At 39.8% G+C, this 14,065-nt stretch overlaps 1 protein-coding gene and 1 pseudogene across 2 annotated transcripts; both read left to right on the forward strand.

The window, feature by feature from the left end:
- Nucleotides 1-342: 342 nt before the first annotated feature.
- LOC120052212 lies at nucleotides 343-3,191 on the forward strand (annotated as a pseudogene).
- Nucleotides 3,192-10,923: 7,732 nt separating this feature from the next.
- Nucleotides 10,924-12,555, forward strand: LOC120052876 (E3 ubiquitin-protein ligase TRIM21-like). 2 transcript variants are annotated; one of them, XM_039000070.1, is made up of 2 exons: nucleotides 10,924-11,625; nucleotides 11,677-12,555. In XM_039000070.1, exons 1-2 carry the CDS (start codon nucleotides 10,924-10,926, stop codon nucleotides 12,553-12,555), a joined length of 1,581 nt encoding a protein of 526 aa, XP_038855998.1. The 2 variants fall into 2 exon arrangements, with proteins under 2 accessions (XP_038855998.1, XP_038855997.1); XM_039000069.1 differs by having other exon boundaries at nucleotides 10,924-12,555.
- The last annotated feature ends 1,510 nt before the right edge of the window (nucleotides 12,556-14,065 follow it).

Here is a 14,065-nt window from a genome sequence, read left to right on the forward strand (position 1 = left end):
CAATTACTGTTGTTGTTTACGCAGTCAAAAAAAAAAGCTTGTCCTATTGCCAACATGACTAGCTAGGTTATAAAATATCATCTTGCAGTGTTAGGTTTTCGCAAGGCAATTCAGAGAAACAGATTGTCATTTTGGTGAACATAGAAACAAGCCATGAGTGCATTCAGGTGCTTCTCCTGCTGTGAATTTCTTTCACAATAGACAAATAGATTCACACAAATAATGAACAGACAATAAACAATCCTAAAATGGCGTCGCTGTGCGGCTGTTACCTTTCCCAGGAAGAGGACAAAGTCCCTCACGGTGTTGATGGTGGCCACTCTGAGGACATTCTCTACTAGGATGACGAAGGCGGCACGCGCCGACGTACATAAACTAGTGCTGTTGATCGCTGTCGCCGTGTACGCGTTCTGTGGTGAAAACAGACAAGAGACAGAAGTATCATCAATAACAATGTCTGACTGCTGTCATCTTGGAACGAGACTCCATTGTAAAATAAAAGAGATTGTTGTCAATGATATTACGTGTAATAGTAAAGATAATCAACAACTCAGATGACAATCAATCTGATTCTAATCAAACCCTTTCTTGATTCAGGTACGTTAGACACTTCTTCGGGCACTACAAATAGCAGATGCAGGCTTTCAGCATTCAGCGTGCACAGACATGTTCCTACAACAGAAAATACATTCAGCTTTGGTCCTCCACCCCTTGTCTGGCTTGACTTGGTAAAATGGTAGTTGTCATAAGAGAAGTGAAAGGGAATATGTTGAAAGGCAACATCTGGGATATTTCCTGCTGCTTATGTAGCCCTTTCCTGCAGTCAAATGACCTCGTGGCCTCATGGGTGGAATGTTATTCATATTTTCCATACTTTCATCATTCATAATAAACATTATTTCCAAAAACAAGCCGTAAATCCGATGTTTCTATGTCAAACAGTTTTGTTATATTTAACTCTTCTCTGATGTATATAAAGTTTAATTTTTGGGATGCAAACTAAAAACGGAATACATTTCAACTCTATATCTGACATGGTACACGTGTCTTCTTTTTAATTGAGCCCATACCATGTGTGTGAGGTGTATAATTGTGTTTTAAAGTGGATTTGTTTAAGACTAACAAGAAAGGACTCTATGTGACCCTGATTTAGCCCAATGCGATAAAAGGTTAATTAAGGATCAAATCTACCTAGACTGACAGTATGTGTTCATCCCCTGTGAATTCTATTGTAGTTGATGGTTTTAGGAAACCTTCAATACATCTGCAGTATTTCCTTGTTTAACATTTCTGATTCACACTTTTGTATCAAGAATGTATCAAGCATGAAGAGAGATCAGACATGTGAAGGGTTAATTCTGTTCCAGAGCACAGAGCAGCACTGGGTGGGGAGCAGCATGTCAACGTCACTTTACAGAAGTGAAACTGAAGTGTATAGACTTGACCACACAATCAAATGGTTTCAATCTCTTCTGGAAAATCTGTTAAGACATCTATCTACTCAGTCAGTTTTTTTTATACTACAGTATACAGTACCGATAAATCGGAGAAAGCGCCCACACTCTTTTACACACATAGATACAGGTGAGTACAGATTTACAAGGGCCGGTGAAGATGCATTCCACAGTCTGAGTTCTTGTATTCTAATGAATTCCTTTATTCACCGGTTTTCTTTTCCCTGTTTTCGACTACAGTACCTATGTTGAACTTTATTTTATACATTGACTAATTTATACTGTATGTTGTATGGTTAAACAACTTGAATTAACATTGGTTAGCGTCTCTAAATGCCGCGTTGACAGTGGCACTGAAACTATCGAGAGCTGACTCAATCAAGGAAATTATTTATAGTTCCACCTTCTCTGTCTAGATATAGCTTCCTTCAGCAGTCTCCTGTCTGAAGAGCAGTTCCTGTGGTCTACATGTCTGGATGTGTTCACTGGAAAAGTTGCCTGTGACGTCTGCACTGGTATGAAGCGCAAGGCCCTGAAGTCCTGCCTGGTGTGTCAGACCTCTTACTGTGAGAATCACCTGGAGCCTCATCAGATAGCCCCACCCTTAAAGAGACACAAACTGATCGACCCTGTGGAGAACCTGGAAGACAGGATGTGTAAGAAGCATGACAGACTCCTGGAGCTGTTCTGTAGGACTGACCAGACTTGTGTGTGTCAGTTCTGCACTGAGGCAGACCACAAGACTCATGACACAGTCCCTATAGAGGGAGAGTGTGGAGAGAGGAAGGCTCAGCTGGGGAAAACTGAGGCGGAAGTGCAGCAGATTATCCAGGAGCGAATGCAGAAGGTTAAAGACATCAAACTCTCAGTAGATCTCAGCAAGAGAGTTGCAGAGAGGGAGATAACAGACAGCGTGCAAGTCTTCACTACTCTGGTGCGCTCCATTGAGAAAAGCCAGGCTGAGCTGATTGAGGTGATTGAGGAGAAGCAGAAAGCAGTAGAGAGGCAGGCTGAAGGGTTCATTAAAGAGCTGGAGCAGGAAATCACAGAGCTAAAGAGGAGAAGGACTGATCTGAAGCAGCTCTCACACACGGAGGACCACCTCCAACTTCTCCAGAGCTTCATATCCCTAGTGTGCAAACCTCCACCAACCAAGGACTGGTCTGAGATCAGTGTTCACAGTGATCTGTGTGTGAGGACTGTTAGGAAAGCAGTGTCTCAGCTGGAGGAGATACTGAATAAAGAGATGGAGAAGCTGCCTGAAGTCAAACTGAAGATGATTCAGCAGTATGCAGTGGATGTGACTCTGGACCCTGATACAGCATGTTCCATTCTCATCCTGTCTGAAGATGGGAAACAAGTGAGAACTGGAGACAGAATCTTCCCGACAATTCAAAAAGGTTTGAAGTTCATCGGTTTGTCCTTGGAAAGGATGGCTTCTCCTCAGGAAGATTTTACTATGAGGTGATTGTTAAGGGGAAGGCTAGATGGACTTTAGGAGTGGCCAGAGAGTCCATAGACAGGAAGGGGATTATCATACAGCAACCTGAACATGGACTCTGGACTGTGACCTGAAGGGATGAGAATGTGTACCATGCCTGTACCTCCCACTCTATCATCCTCTCTCTGAGAGAGAAGCCCCAGAAGGTGGGGGTGTTTGTGGACTATGAGGAGGGTCTGGTCTCCTTTTATGATGTGGAGGGTTAGAGGCAGAGAATCCAAGTGGAGAGAGGGGTTACCGGCCAGGCAGAGACAGCAAGGGCAGTTCGTCGCTCCAGTGCCTGGCCGTTCACCTTCACACCCCTGGGCCAGACTATACTCAATCATAGGACCTACTGAAGATATGAGTCTTCATTAAAGACTTAAAGGTTGAGACCGAGTCTGCATCTCTCACATGGATAGGCAGACCATTCCATAAAAATGGAGCTCTATAGGAGAAGGCCCTGCCTCCAGCTGTTTGCTTAGAGATTCTAGGGACAGTAAGGAGGCCTGCGTCTTGTGACCGTAGCGTACGTGTAGGTATGTACAGCAGGATCAAATCGGAGTGATAGGTAGGAGCAAGCCCATGTAATATTTTGTAGGTTTGCAGTAAAACCTTGAAATCACACCTAGCCTTAAGAGGAAGCCAGTATAGATTGGTTTGTACTGGAGTAGTATGATAAAAAAATGTGGTTCTAGTCAAGATTCTAGCAGCTGTGTTTAGCACTAACTGAAGTTTATTAAATGGACCATTGCTGTAGTCTAATTTAGAAGTGACAAAAGCATGGATTAACTTTTCTGCGTCATTTTTGGACAGACACTTTCAGATTTTTGCAATGTTACGTAGATACAAAAAAGCTGTCTTTGAAATAGTCTTGATATGTTCATCAAAAGAGAGATCAGGTTCCTTCACAGTTTTATTTGAGACGACAGTACAACCATCAAGATTAATTGTCAGATCCGACAGAAGCAACACAATCTCACACTCAATTTGTGCAAATATGTACAAAAAGTATTTTAGCAGATTTCATGAGTTTTTGTTGTGGCTTAATTCATGTGAAAAGACCCCCAAAATTGTGCGACTTCATTCGTAGGACAAGACACATTTTTGTGTGACTTCATTCATAGGAAAATAAAAAAATTGGGGGGAAAACTTTCTCAACAATCTTTTGAAAGTTATTAAAGCAATGCATGATGGGCAATGGTGTTCTACACTGGCTTTTTTTATGGCCCACAATTATTTATATAAAAAAACTAAACGTGTTAACAACCAATTTCTCACCGGAATCATTATAATATAATTGTAGCCTTACGTATTTTTTAAAATTATTAATGCCAATACTGTTTTCTACGCTTGTTTTCACTTAATACTTTGGGATACTGATAGTCAGAAAGGCCCTTTTTTCATGTAGGCAGTACTAGGCCTAAAGGATTTTCTTCACAATGCATATTCATATTTCGTGGCGCCTACATTATACAATTTTCTTCATAATGCATTTAATACAAGGCTCCACTTTTTCTTTTACATTACACCATTTCTTTCAAAATGCATTTTATACAAGGCTATGTCGAATTTTATGAGGGTTGCCAGAATGGAGAAAAAATATGGATTTTTTAAGGGGGGGGGGGGGGGGTATCGATGAAGGTATTTGATTGGGGAATGGGGATATATATATTTTTTTATGATGGGAAATTATAATACACACCATAATACACACACACCAGCACACAAACACTTACACACATATGCATACACTCACTTTGTGTGTAGTCATGTTATAGCCAACTCATCACTATTGTATGAATAGTTTTTTATAAAATCTTTGTTTCTAGTTGTCATGCATTCATTATCTTTAACTGGTTAAATGTTTGTAGTTTGTATGTTTCAGTAATGATTAAGATGGCTAAATAGTTAAATAGTTAAATAGCCATTAAGATGGCTAAACATCGCTGCTTGATTTAGCTTTTGGTTATATTTGGCATTTTTATACATAATCGTTTTTTCTACTGAATAAAGCAATAATTAATCAACACACTACTGTCAATAAATGGACACTACCTGTTATAAAATGGAAATTGCTCTCCGTAAATAAAAGATGAGAAATGCTCAGTCTGAAGACATTCGGCTATGGGCTTCACAGCCTTCCAGTAATTATACAAGTTATATCAGTTAAAAAATGGTTTATTTACGACCTATGGGGTATAAGATGTTGGGAATAGTGGTTTAGGAGAGTCTGAAATCAATGAAATACCCTCAACCCTAAGCTATATTCAATGTCAGCAGCAATTTCCAGAGTGAAATGCTCAGTCTGAAGACATTTGGCTATGGGCTTCACAGCCCTATAACAATGATACAAGTTATATCCCCTTAAAAAGGGTTTATTTACAACCTCTGGGGTATAACATGTTGGGCAAAGTGGTTTAGGAGAGTCTGACATATAAAAACTAACTTGAGTTCAGTCTTCACCAATGAGAACCAAGAGGGGCCTAGCTTCATCCTTCATGACTGGGAAAGGCCTCGATTCAAGGTCGTTAAAAAATCCTACATCCATTTCATTCGATGGATCATCAGCAATTAATATTACTGGTTTGCACCCTTAAAAAAAGGATAGTTGCGTTTTGCTGCATGACACACTTACATTATTTGTCTTTTCCATATGATGTGGAACGTTGTCAGGTTATCAGATATAAGCTTCAGTAACAAAATAACACCATGGTTGTAATAACAGGTTGCTTGTACATGTGTAGAATGTGTTTGTTTTGGGTCCACACTGGTAAGTTACGTAAATTTGACAGACACAGAGGGGCACATCACTTTCAGAACGCTTCCCACCACTAGATCACTTAATAATAAAAAAATTGTTCCAATGTTTTCCCCAAAACAATGTATTTCCCTATGATTGACGTAGTACAAAACTGTGTGTATTTTCCTACGATTGAAGTGGCACAAATAAATTGTCACACAAATTAAGCCGCACAAGAACACAGGAAAATGCACAAAATCTGCTGAAATACTTTTTGTACGTATTTGCACGAATTGAGTGTGAGGATTGTTGCCACGCCTCCTCTGAAATATTATAATGAAATTAAAATGAAAACCTTTCTGCGCCTGGCAGCTACTACTATACCCTGTTCAAAGGCACTGAAATCTTGTGTCTTTCCCATTCACCCTCTGAATGGCAAAATGTACACAATCCATGTCTCAACTGTCTCAAGGCTTACAAATCCTTCTTTAACATGTCTCCTCCCCTTCATCCACAGTGGTTGAAGTGGATTCAATAAGTGATATCAATAAAGGATCATAGCTTTTCATCGACCCATAATGCTGACCTTCTTTGACAGAAGGAAAACTATCCCTCAAAGGGGAGCTGAACAAAAAAAACAACTTCTCTGGTTGAAAGCGGCCTATGTGGCATTTATTAGTATTCCAAAATTGACTACCAAGGGTACATAGGATAATTTGTCATAAAGTCAGTATCTTTCAAAACAGAGATTTGCAAGATTCTGGGAAATGTATGACGCTCCCTGGAAATTTGAGGAATCGAGTATGATTTCAATCATGCCCAGTCATGCCTACTTGGCCTCTAACACGGGATGGTAATGCCTGGGGAGAATTGTAACAAGGGAAGGGTGAATGGGAAAAAAGGTGCACTGAGTGTGCTCTATCTAATCGTAGCATCAGAGTCAACCTACAACCTGCCCATTTCTTTATAGACAGCAGAATTAACCATAAGCATGGCGTGCCTCAGACTTGTTTATATTCATACAAGACATCGTCGCCAATGTAATGTTGAAAGAACGAGACTTGTTCATTATAAACGGCTTATGTTTTTCCATCTCAAACATCCTGACATTTGTGAGATAACGTTAGCATCACAAACACAACTGTCCTCAAAGCTACTCTAGAAAGGAGGAAATGCATGATTTTTTAAAATATAATGTAGAATTCTCTGTATACGTACAAGAAGTACACAAATAGACGATGATAACATATGCTAGGGGGTACAACAAATGACAGATTATACAAAGGCCTTAAAAGAAACACACGTATTGATTGTTTTAACAGCTTTCTTATCAGAAGAATGTTGAATGGTCTTAATATACTGCTCGAATTCCATATAGAAAACACAGAAGAGTGTTTTTTTATTAGTGAATTTACATTTATGAATATGAAATTTAGCCAGTAGCACAATTAGATTCATGAGGTAAAATTGTTTTTCTTTGTCTTTATTATGGTTAAGGAAACCGAGCAGCACATCCTGGAAATGCATAATGCGATTTGGGATTCTAGAACATTGACGTTGTCATGCAGTTGCTAAACCAAGTCACTTCATTCAACTCAAATGAAATTAAAAAGTAATCCAAGTTATTTTGCTTTAATTAATATAATTTAGGTCTAATGCTGACCTTTGACAGAAAGTGATAGTATTTTTCTCTCTCAACCGTTATTCTCTCTCAAAGGGAAGCTAATGATATGGCACATCCTTAGCCTTTAAGATGGTTGTGGATGCAGGTAAATGTAATAAAGGAGGTACTTTTCCTTTGAGCTGGTTGTGGATCTAGGTAAGGATGGCCACGGTACCCAGGTGGTAGTGGGCCAGTCGCAGCATAGAGGACAGGATGGGGGTCAGGGTCAGCGGGGATTTATTCCTGATATCCACCACAGGGTAGAGGAAAATGAAGTTAGGAAATAGTCGAACTGATACAGGACAGACCTGGATTCCAATAGTATTTGTTTTCTTTCAGATACTTTGAGCATTTGATTGAGCGTGTATATGGAGTGCCAGACATTGACATTTAAAAATTATATTTCTATGGTGCCAGATTGGTGGGGTTGTACTTTTGGGATTATTCTATTGGTTATAATGCACCAGGGAAGCTCAATCAAGTGCAGCTAACGTACTAGACAGAAGAAAAAATACCTTTTGAACCCTGGTCTGATACAGGGCAATTTCCAATTCAACACATCACAATCACAAGCATTTAATTTAATTCAATACACTTTTTATTGTTGGGTAAATATACATTATTGTTTTAACATTTGGGTATATTATTGTATTGTTTCTCCCTCTTAGTGGATATCTTAGTGACATACAGACACAAACCCATGTTCAAGATTGAACTGATCATCTCTTGCCCAACAGATCTCACACAGACAAGAGGACATTGATTGTTTTCGTTTTTTCATTATAACTATTCTGTTATGTAACAAAAACTCATGAAGGAAATAGAGATACAGTCATAGGGAATCCCGTTTTCTATGGATAGAGTATTACAGACTTAGTAAGCAGTAATGACTCAATGTTGCCACAATTTAGGGATTGTCAGTTATGATCATTCATTGCCTCTGACATGACAACCTCAGTACTTGTAGGACCTGCATTTCATACATTAGAGTAATATAAAACGTTCTTATTAGAGTAAATGGATATTTCATACTTGATCCACCGTAGTAACATGATCCTGTTAGCAGGCGTGGGAGAACACCTTGCACAATGGAGTTTTATTAGTCTTTAACAAATCTACTTTGAAACGAAAGTCTACACCTCACACACATGGTTATTGGCTTAACAAAAATAATACACTTATACCATGTCAGATATAGAGTTGAAATGTAATACATTTGAGTTTACATTCCAATATTACACTTTATATACATCACAGAAGACTGAAATACAACAAAACTGTTTGGCATAGCAACACTGGATTTTGGCTTGTTGAAACATATGAATAACATTCCACTCATGAGGTCACGAGGTCATTTGACTTCAGGAAAGGGCTACATAAGGAGCAGAAAATATTATTTTCACATTATTCCTTTAAACATACTCACTTTCAATTCTACCAAGTCAAGTCAGACAATGGGTGGAGAACTAAAGCTGAATGTATTTTCTGTTTGTAGGAAACTGCCTGTGTGTAACGGCAGCCTTCCTCCTCTTCGTCTGAAGAGGAGGTGTAGCAGGGATCGGACCAAGACGCAGCGTAGTTAGTGTTCAACATATTTAATACAGACGATAAACGTGAACACTTAACAATTACAAAATAACAAAATGTGGCAAACCGATACAGCCCTATCTGGTGCAGAGAAAACACAGAGACAGGAAACAACCACCCACAATCCCCAACACAAAACAAGCCACCTATATATGATTCCCAATCAGAGACAACACAAAACATCTGCCTCTGATTGAGAACCATATTAGGCCAAACATAGAAACAGACAAACAAGACACACAACATAGAATGCCCACCCAGCTCACGTCCTGACCAACACTAAAACAAGCAAAACACACAAGAACTATGGTCAGAACGTGACACTGTGCTGAAATCCTGCATCTGCTGCTTGTGGTGCCTGAAGAAGTATCTAACGTACCTGAATGGTTTTACAGAATACCACTTTAATCTATTTCTATATGGTAAATAGTGTTTTTATGCACATATTACACTGAACTCGCCTTGTTAGCGTTTACGATACTTGATCCCTATTGGCTCAACACCAACCCACATTCATGCTCTTTCTTCTTCCTATCCATCCCTCTTTAGGAGTTTGTAGAGAACAGTAAGAATATGGAGGGATGGGATCGGCCCGAGGCAGATGGAGACGGTGGTGAGATGAAGCCCACGGAGAGTTAACCAAACTTTTCCAACAGAGAATACATTCATTTACCTCGATAATCTAGAGTCATACACACAAAATGATGATGCTGATGAAGACAATAGTAAAGTTTAACACTCCATTTGTTTATTGTTGTAGACTCATGCAGGAGGGACTTTTGCTTGACCAAACCAGAAGACGGAAACCAAACGACATTCCAAGCGTTTTCTTTAATCCATGTGTAACAGGTTTACCATGATATCACTCCAGTCACAGAGACCACAATATTTTTGAAAACCTGTTTATTAATTTATGGCACACTTTACATGAAAGCTTTGTTTTTTCAAAAGCACAATGCCTTTTTGATATACCTTTTTTATATAACAAAAGTACTTCAGCCAAAAATACTGTTAGTGTAGTTTGGTTCTAGTTTACAGGTTGTAAAGTATGTTTTGTTTAGCCTCTTGTGGGTGAAAGTATTGTAAGAGATTATTCTAATGCGTTCCATGTCACCACTGTTATTAAGTATTATTACTGTACACTACAAGTGTTTGAACATCAAATGTATTTTTAGATTGTGGTAATGACGATCATGGTTGCTACTTGTGCTGCGTTGCTCCTTTATTAATACCATTTTGACAAATACAACTGACGAGCGTAACAGATGATTAACAGGCACTTCTCTGTCAAAGACTAACAGGAAACACTCTGTGACCCTGATTTAGCCCACTGCAGTAAAAGGTTATTAATGATCAAATCTACCTCGACTGACAGTATTTGCTCATCCCCTGTGAATTCTATTGTAGTTGATGCCTTTAGAAAACCTTCATTACATCTGCAGTAATTCCTTCTTTTCTATCAAGAATGTATCAAAATTTAAAATAGATCAGACCTGAAGAGTTAACTGTTCCAGAGCACAGAGCAGCACTGGGTGGGGAGCTGCATGTCAACGTCACTTTACTTAAGTGAAACTGAAGTGTATAGACATACTATACGTTGCCAACACAAACAAACGGTCTCAAACTCTTCTGAAAAATCTGCTAAGATAGTCGTTTTTTAATACTATAGTATATAGAACCAATAAATCTGAGAAAGCACCCCACCCTCTGTCGCAAACACAAAGATACAGGTGAGTAGATATTTACAAGGGCAGGTGAAGATAAATGCTACTGTGTGAATTCTTGTATTTGAATGAATTTTCTTTTCACCTGTGTTTGAATACAGTACCTCTGTTTACCTTTATTTTGTACTTAGAATCATTTTTGTTGTACGGTTAAACATCTTGAATCAACATTGTTTGGTGCCTCTAAATTCCGTGTTGACAATGACACTGAAATTATCAAGAGCTGAATAATTCCAGGGAATAATTTAGAGTCCCACCTTCTCTGTTTAGATATGGCTTCATCCAGCAGTCTCCTGTCTGAAGAGCAGTTCCTGTGTTCTATCTGTCTGGATGTGTTCACTGAGCCAGTCACCACTTCATGTGGACACAACTTCTGCATGGCCTGTATCACAAAGTACTGGGATAGAAAGGACCTGTGTCAATGTCCACTGTGTCAGGAGAAGTTCTACAGACGACCTAAGCTTTGTGTCAACACAACTTTCAGAGAGGTTGTAGAGAATTTTAAAAAGATGAGAGACAAAGGTAGAGATGAGCCCCCTCCCAAACCTGGAAAAGTTGCCTGTGACGTTTGCACTGGGACGAAGCGCAAGTCCCTGAAGTCCTGCCTGGTGTGTCTGGCTTCCTACTGTGAGACTCACCTGGAGCCTCATCACATAGCCCCACCCTTAAAGAGACACAAACTGATCGACCCTGTGGAGAACCTAGAAGACAGGATGTGTAAGAAGCATGACAGACTCCTGGAGCTTTTCTGTAGGACTGACCAGACATATGTGTGTCAGTTCTGCACTGAGGCAGACCACAAAACTCATGACACTGTCCCTATAGAGGAAGAGTGTGGAAAGAGGAAGGCTCAGCTGGGGAAAACTGAGGCAGAAATGCAGCAGATTATCAATGGGCGACTGAAGAAGGTTAAAAAGATCAGACTCTCAGTAGATCTCAGTAAGAGAGATGCAGAGAGAGAGATAGCAAAGAGCGTGCAGGTCTTCACTGCTCTGGTGCGCTATATTGAAAAAAGCCAGGTTGAGCTTGTTCAGGTAATTAAGGAGAAGCAGAAAGCAGTACAGAGGCAGGCTGAAGGGTTCATTAAAGAACTGGAGCAGGAAATCACTGAGCTGAAGAGAAGAATCACTGATCTGAAGCAGCTCTCACACACTGAGGACCCCTTCCAACTTCTCCAGAGCTTCATATCCCTAGCGTGCACACCTCAACCCACCAAGGACTGGTCTGAGATCAGTGTTCACAGTGATCTGTGTGTGGGGACTGTGTGGAAAGCTGTGTCTCAGCTGGAGGAGACACTGAATAAAGAGATGGAGAAGCTGCCTGAATTCAAACTGAAGAGGATTCAGCAGTATGCAGTAGATGTGACTCTGGACCCTGATACAGCAAACCCCTGGCTCATCCTGTCTGAGGATGGGAAAAAAGTAAAACATGGAGACACACCACAGAATCTTCTAGACAATCCAAAAAAGTTTGATTGTCATCCGTTAGTCCTTGGAAAGGATGGCTTCTCCTCACGAAGATTTTACTATGAGGTGACGGTTAAGGGGAAGACAAGATGGAATTTAGGAGTGGCCAGAGAGTCCACTGACAGGAAGGGGATTATCACACTGAGACCTGAGGATGGACTCTGGACTGTGTCCCGAAGGGATGAGAATGTGTACCTTAACTGTTCCTCCCCCCCTGTCCTCCTCTCCCTGAGAAAGAAGCCCCAGAAGGTGGGGGTGTTTGTGGACTATGAGGAGGGTCTGGTCTCCTTTTATGATGTGGAGGCCAAGTCTCATATCTACTCTTTCACTGGCTGCACCTTTACAGAGAAACTCTTTCCATTCTTCGGCCCCTCTGATAATGATGATGGTCAAAACTCAGCCCCTCTCATCATCTCTCCTGTCAATCGCACACACTGATTAAACAACAGAAAGGGAATGGATAATTCATTAATTGCATTAATAAATCATTAAATATATCAATTTAGAAATGATCATATTTAGCCAGTCGACATGACACATTATTATATTTTCCTTGGATGTCCTCTGAAATCTCATCATCAAATGAAAATGGAAACTTCTTCACTCTGTTAGGGACAGATTGAATATTACTGGGGGAGGGGTGGTCCGAAATAGGGGAGGGTTGTCAAACCTTTTTTATTGTTTTGGGGATAGATGTGTGTTTTCTTTTTGGGGGGGTGGGGGGGGTAGTGCAATTTTTTCCTGGTTTACATTCACATTCTGCTCGTATTCTCCCTATAAACAATGACTTACTTTTGATATTACCCTAATAAAGTTTTGAAACGTTTGGTATGGTTTGTCTATTATTAAGTTTTAGCTACGCAGGCCTTTGATATGATGGCAGTGCGCCCCGGCTTTCCAACTGATTTCGACAGTTGATTTTGAGGTGAGGAAGACTTTCATGCCAACCAGAGTTACTCCTATAATCTAACAATATAATGTTCATCTTTATACAAAATATTTGGATTGAAAATCTTTGAATTACCCTCCTTCTGCACATCTATATCTGTATAACAGACGTGGTAGCCATCTGACATAAAGAGATGCCCTAATACCAGCAGCCCCAAACTTCTAAAGAATAAGCTACCAGCCAAACAAGCTTGTAGGAATTGTACTTAAACTCCCCCCTCATACCTGTCTGGAGGTTGAAAATGTTTTGTCTATCTTTGTAATATGTCTGTATCTATGTCATTATATATGTACATGTATTTATGGAAATAAGTCCCTGACTTTATTGTTCAATCCCGCTCACTTTATAAAAAAACTTTGTTTATGTATTTTTGAAACTGACAAATAGAATCAATCAATCCAAACTGTGCAGCGGCCAATTGATGAATAGAAAGAGACATCTGTTACAAAACACCTTAAAAGTTTCGTAACGTTCAGAGATGATCAAGCCACGCCTTCAATAATGGGTAAGCCTACAAGGTTGCAAGGGATGTATTTTATGATTGTTGAGAGTGACATAGTCTATTTATTTTGTTGTTGAAAATGCATACCATGATATTGAAGTGCTCGAAGTCAGTATGCTTTGTTTTTTGGTTGAGTGGTGCAAGGTAGCTGTGCGTAGGTAAATCACCGGGGAAGCCAAGCCAGAAAAAAAGGCATATTACAACAATTGTGATAATTGTGTTGGTTGGTCTATAACGTGATAATTCATATGCCTTGCCAGCGTGATATATATATATATAGGCTTAAGGCCGTGTCACGTTCCTGACCTGTTTTCTGTTATTTTTATATGTGTTTAGTTGGTCAGGGCGTGAGTTGTGGTGGGCATTCTATGTTTTATGTTTCTATGTTTAGGTCACTTGTAATTAGCCTTATATGGTTCTCAATCAGGGACAGGTGTTTGACGTTTCCTCTGATTGAGAACCATATAAAGGTTGGCTGTTCACAATGTTTGTTTGTG

This window comes from Salvelinus namaycush, chromosome 8 (assembly GCF_016432855.1).
Source record: "Salvelinus namaycush isolate Seneca chromosome 8, SaNama_1.0, whole genome shotgun sequence".
NCBI lineage: Eukaryota > Metazoa > Chordata > Actinopteri > Salmoniformes > Salmonidae > Salvelinus > Salvelinus namaycush.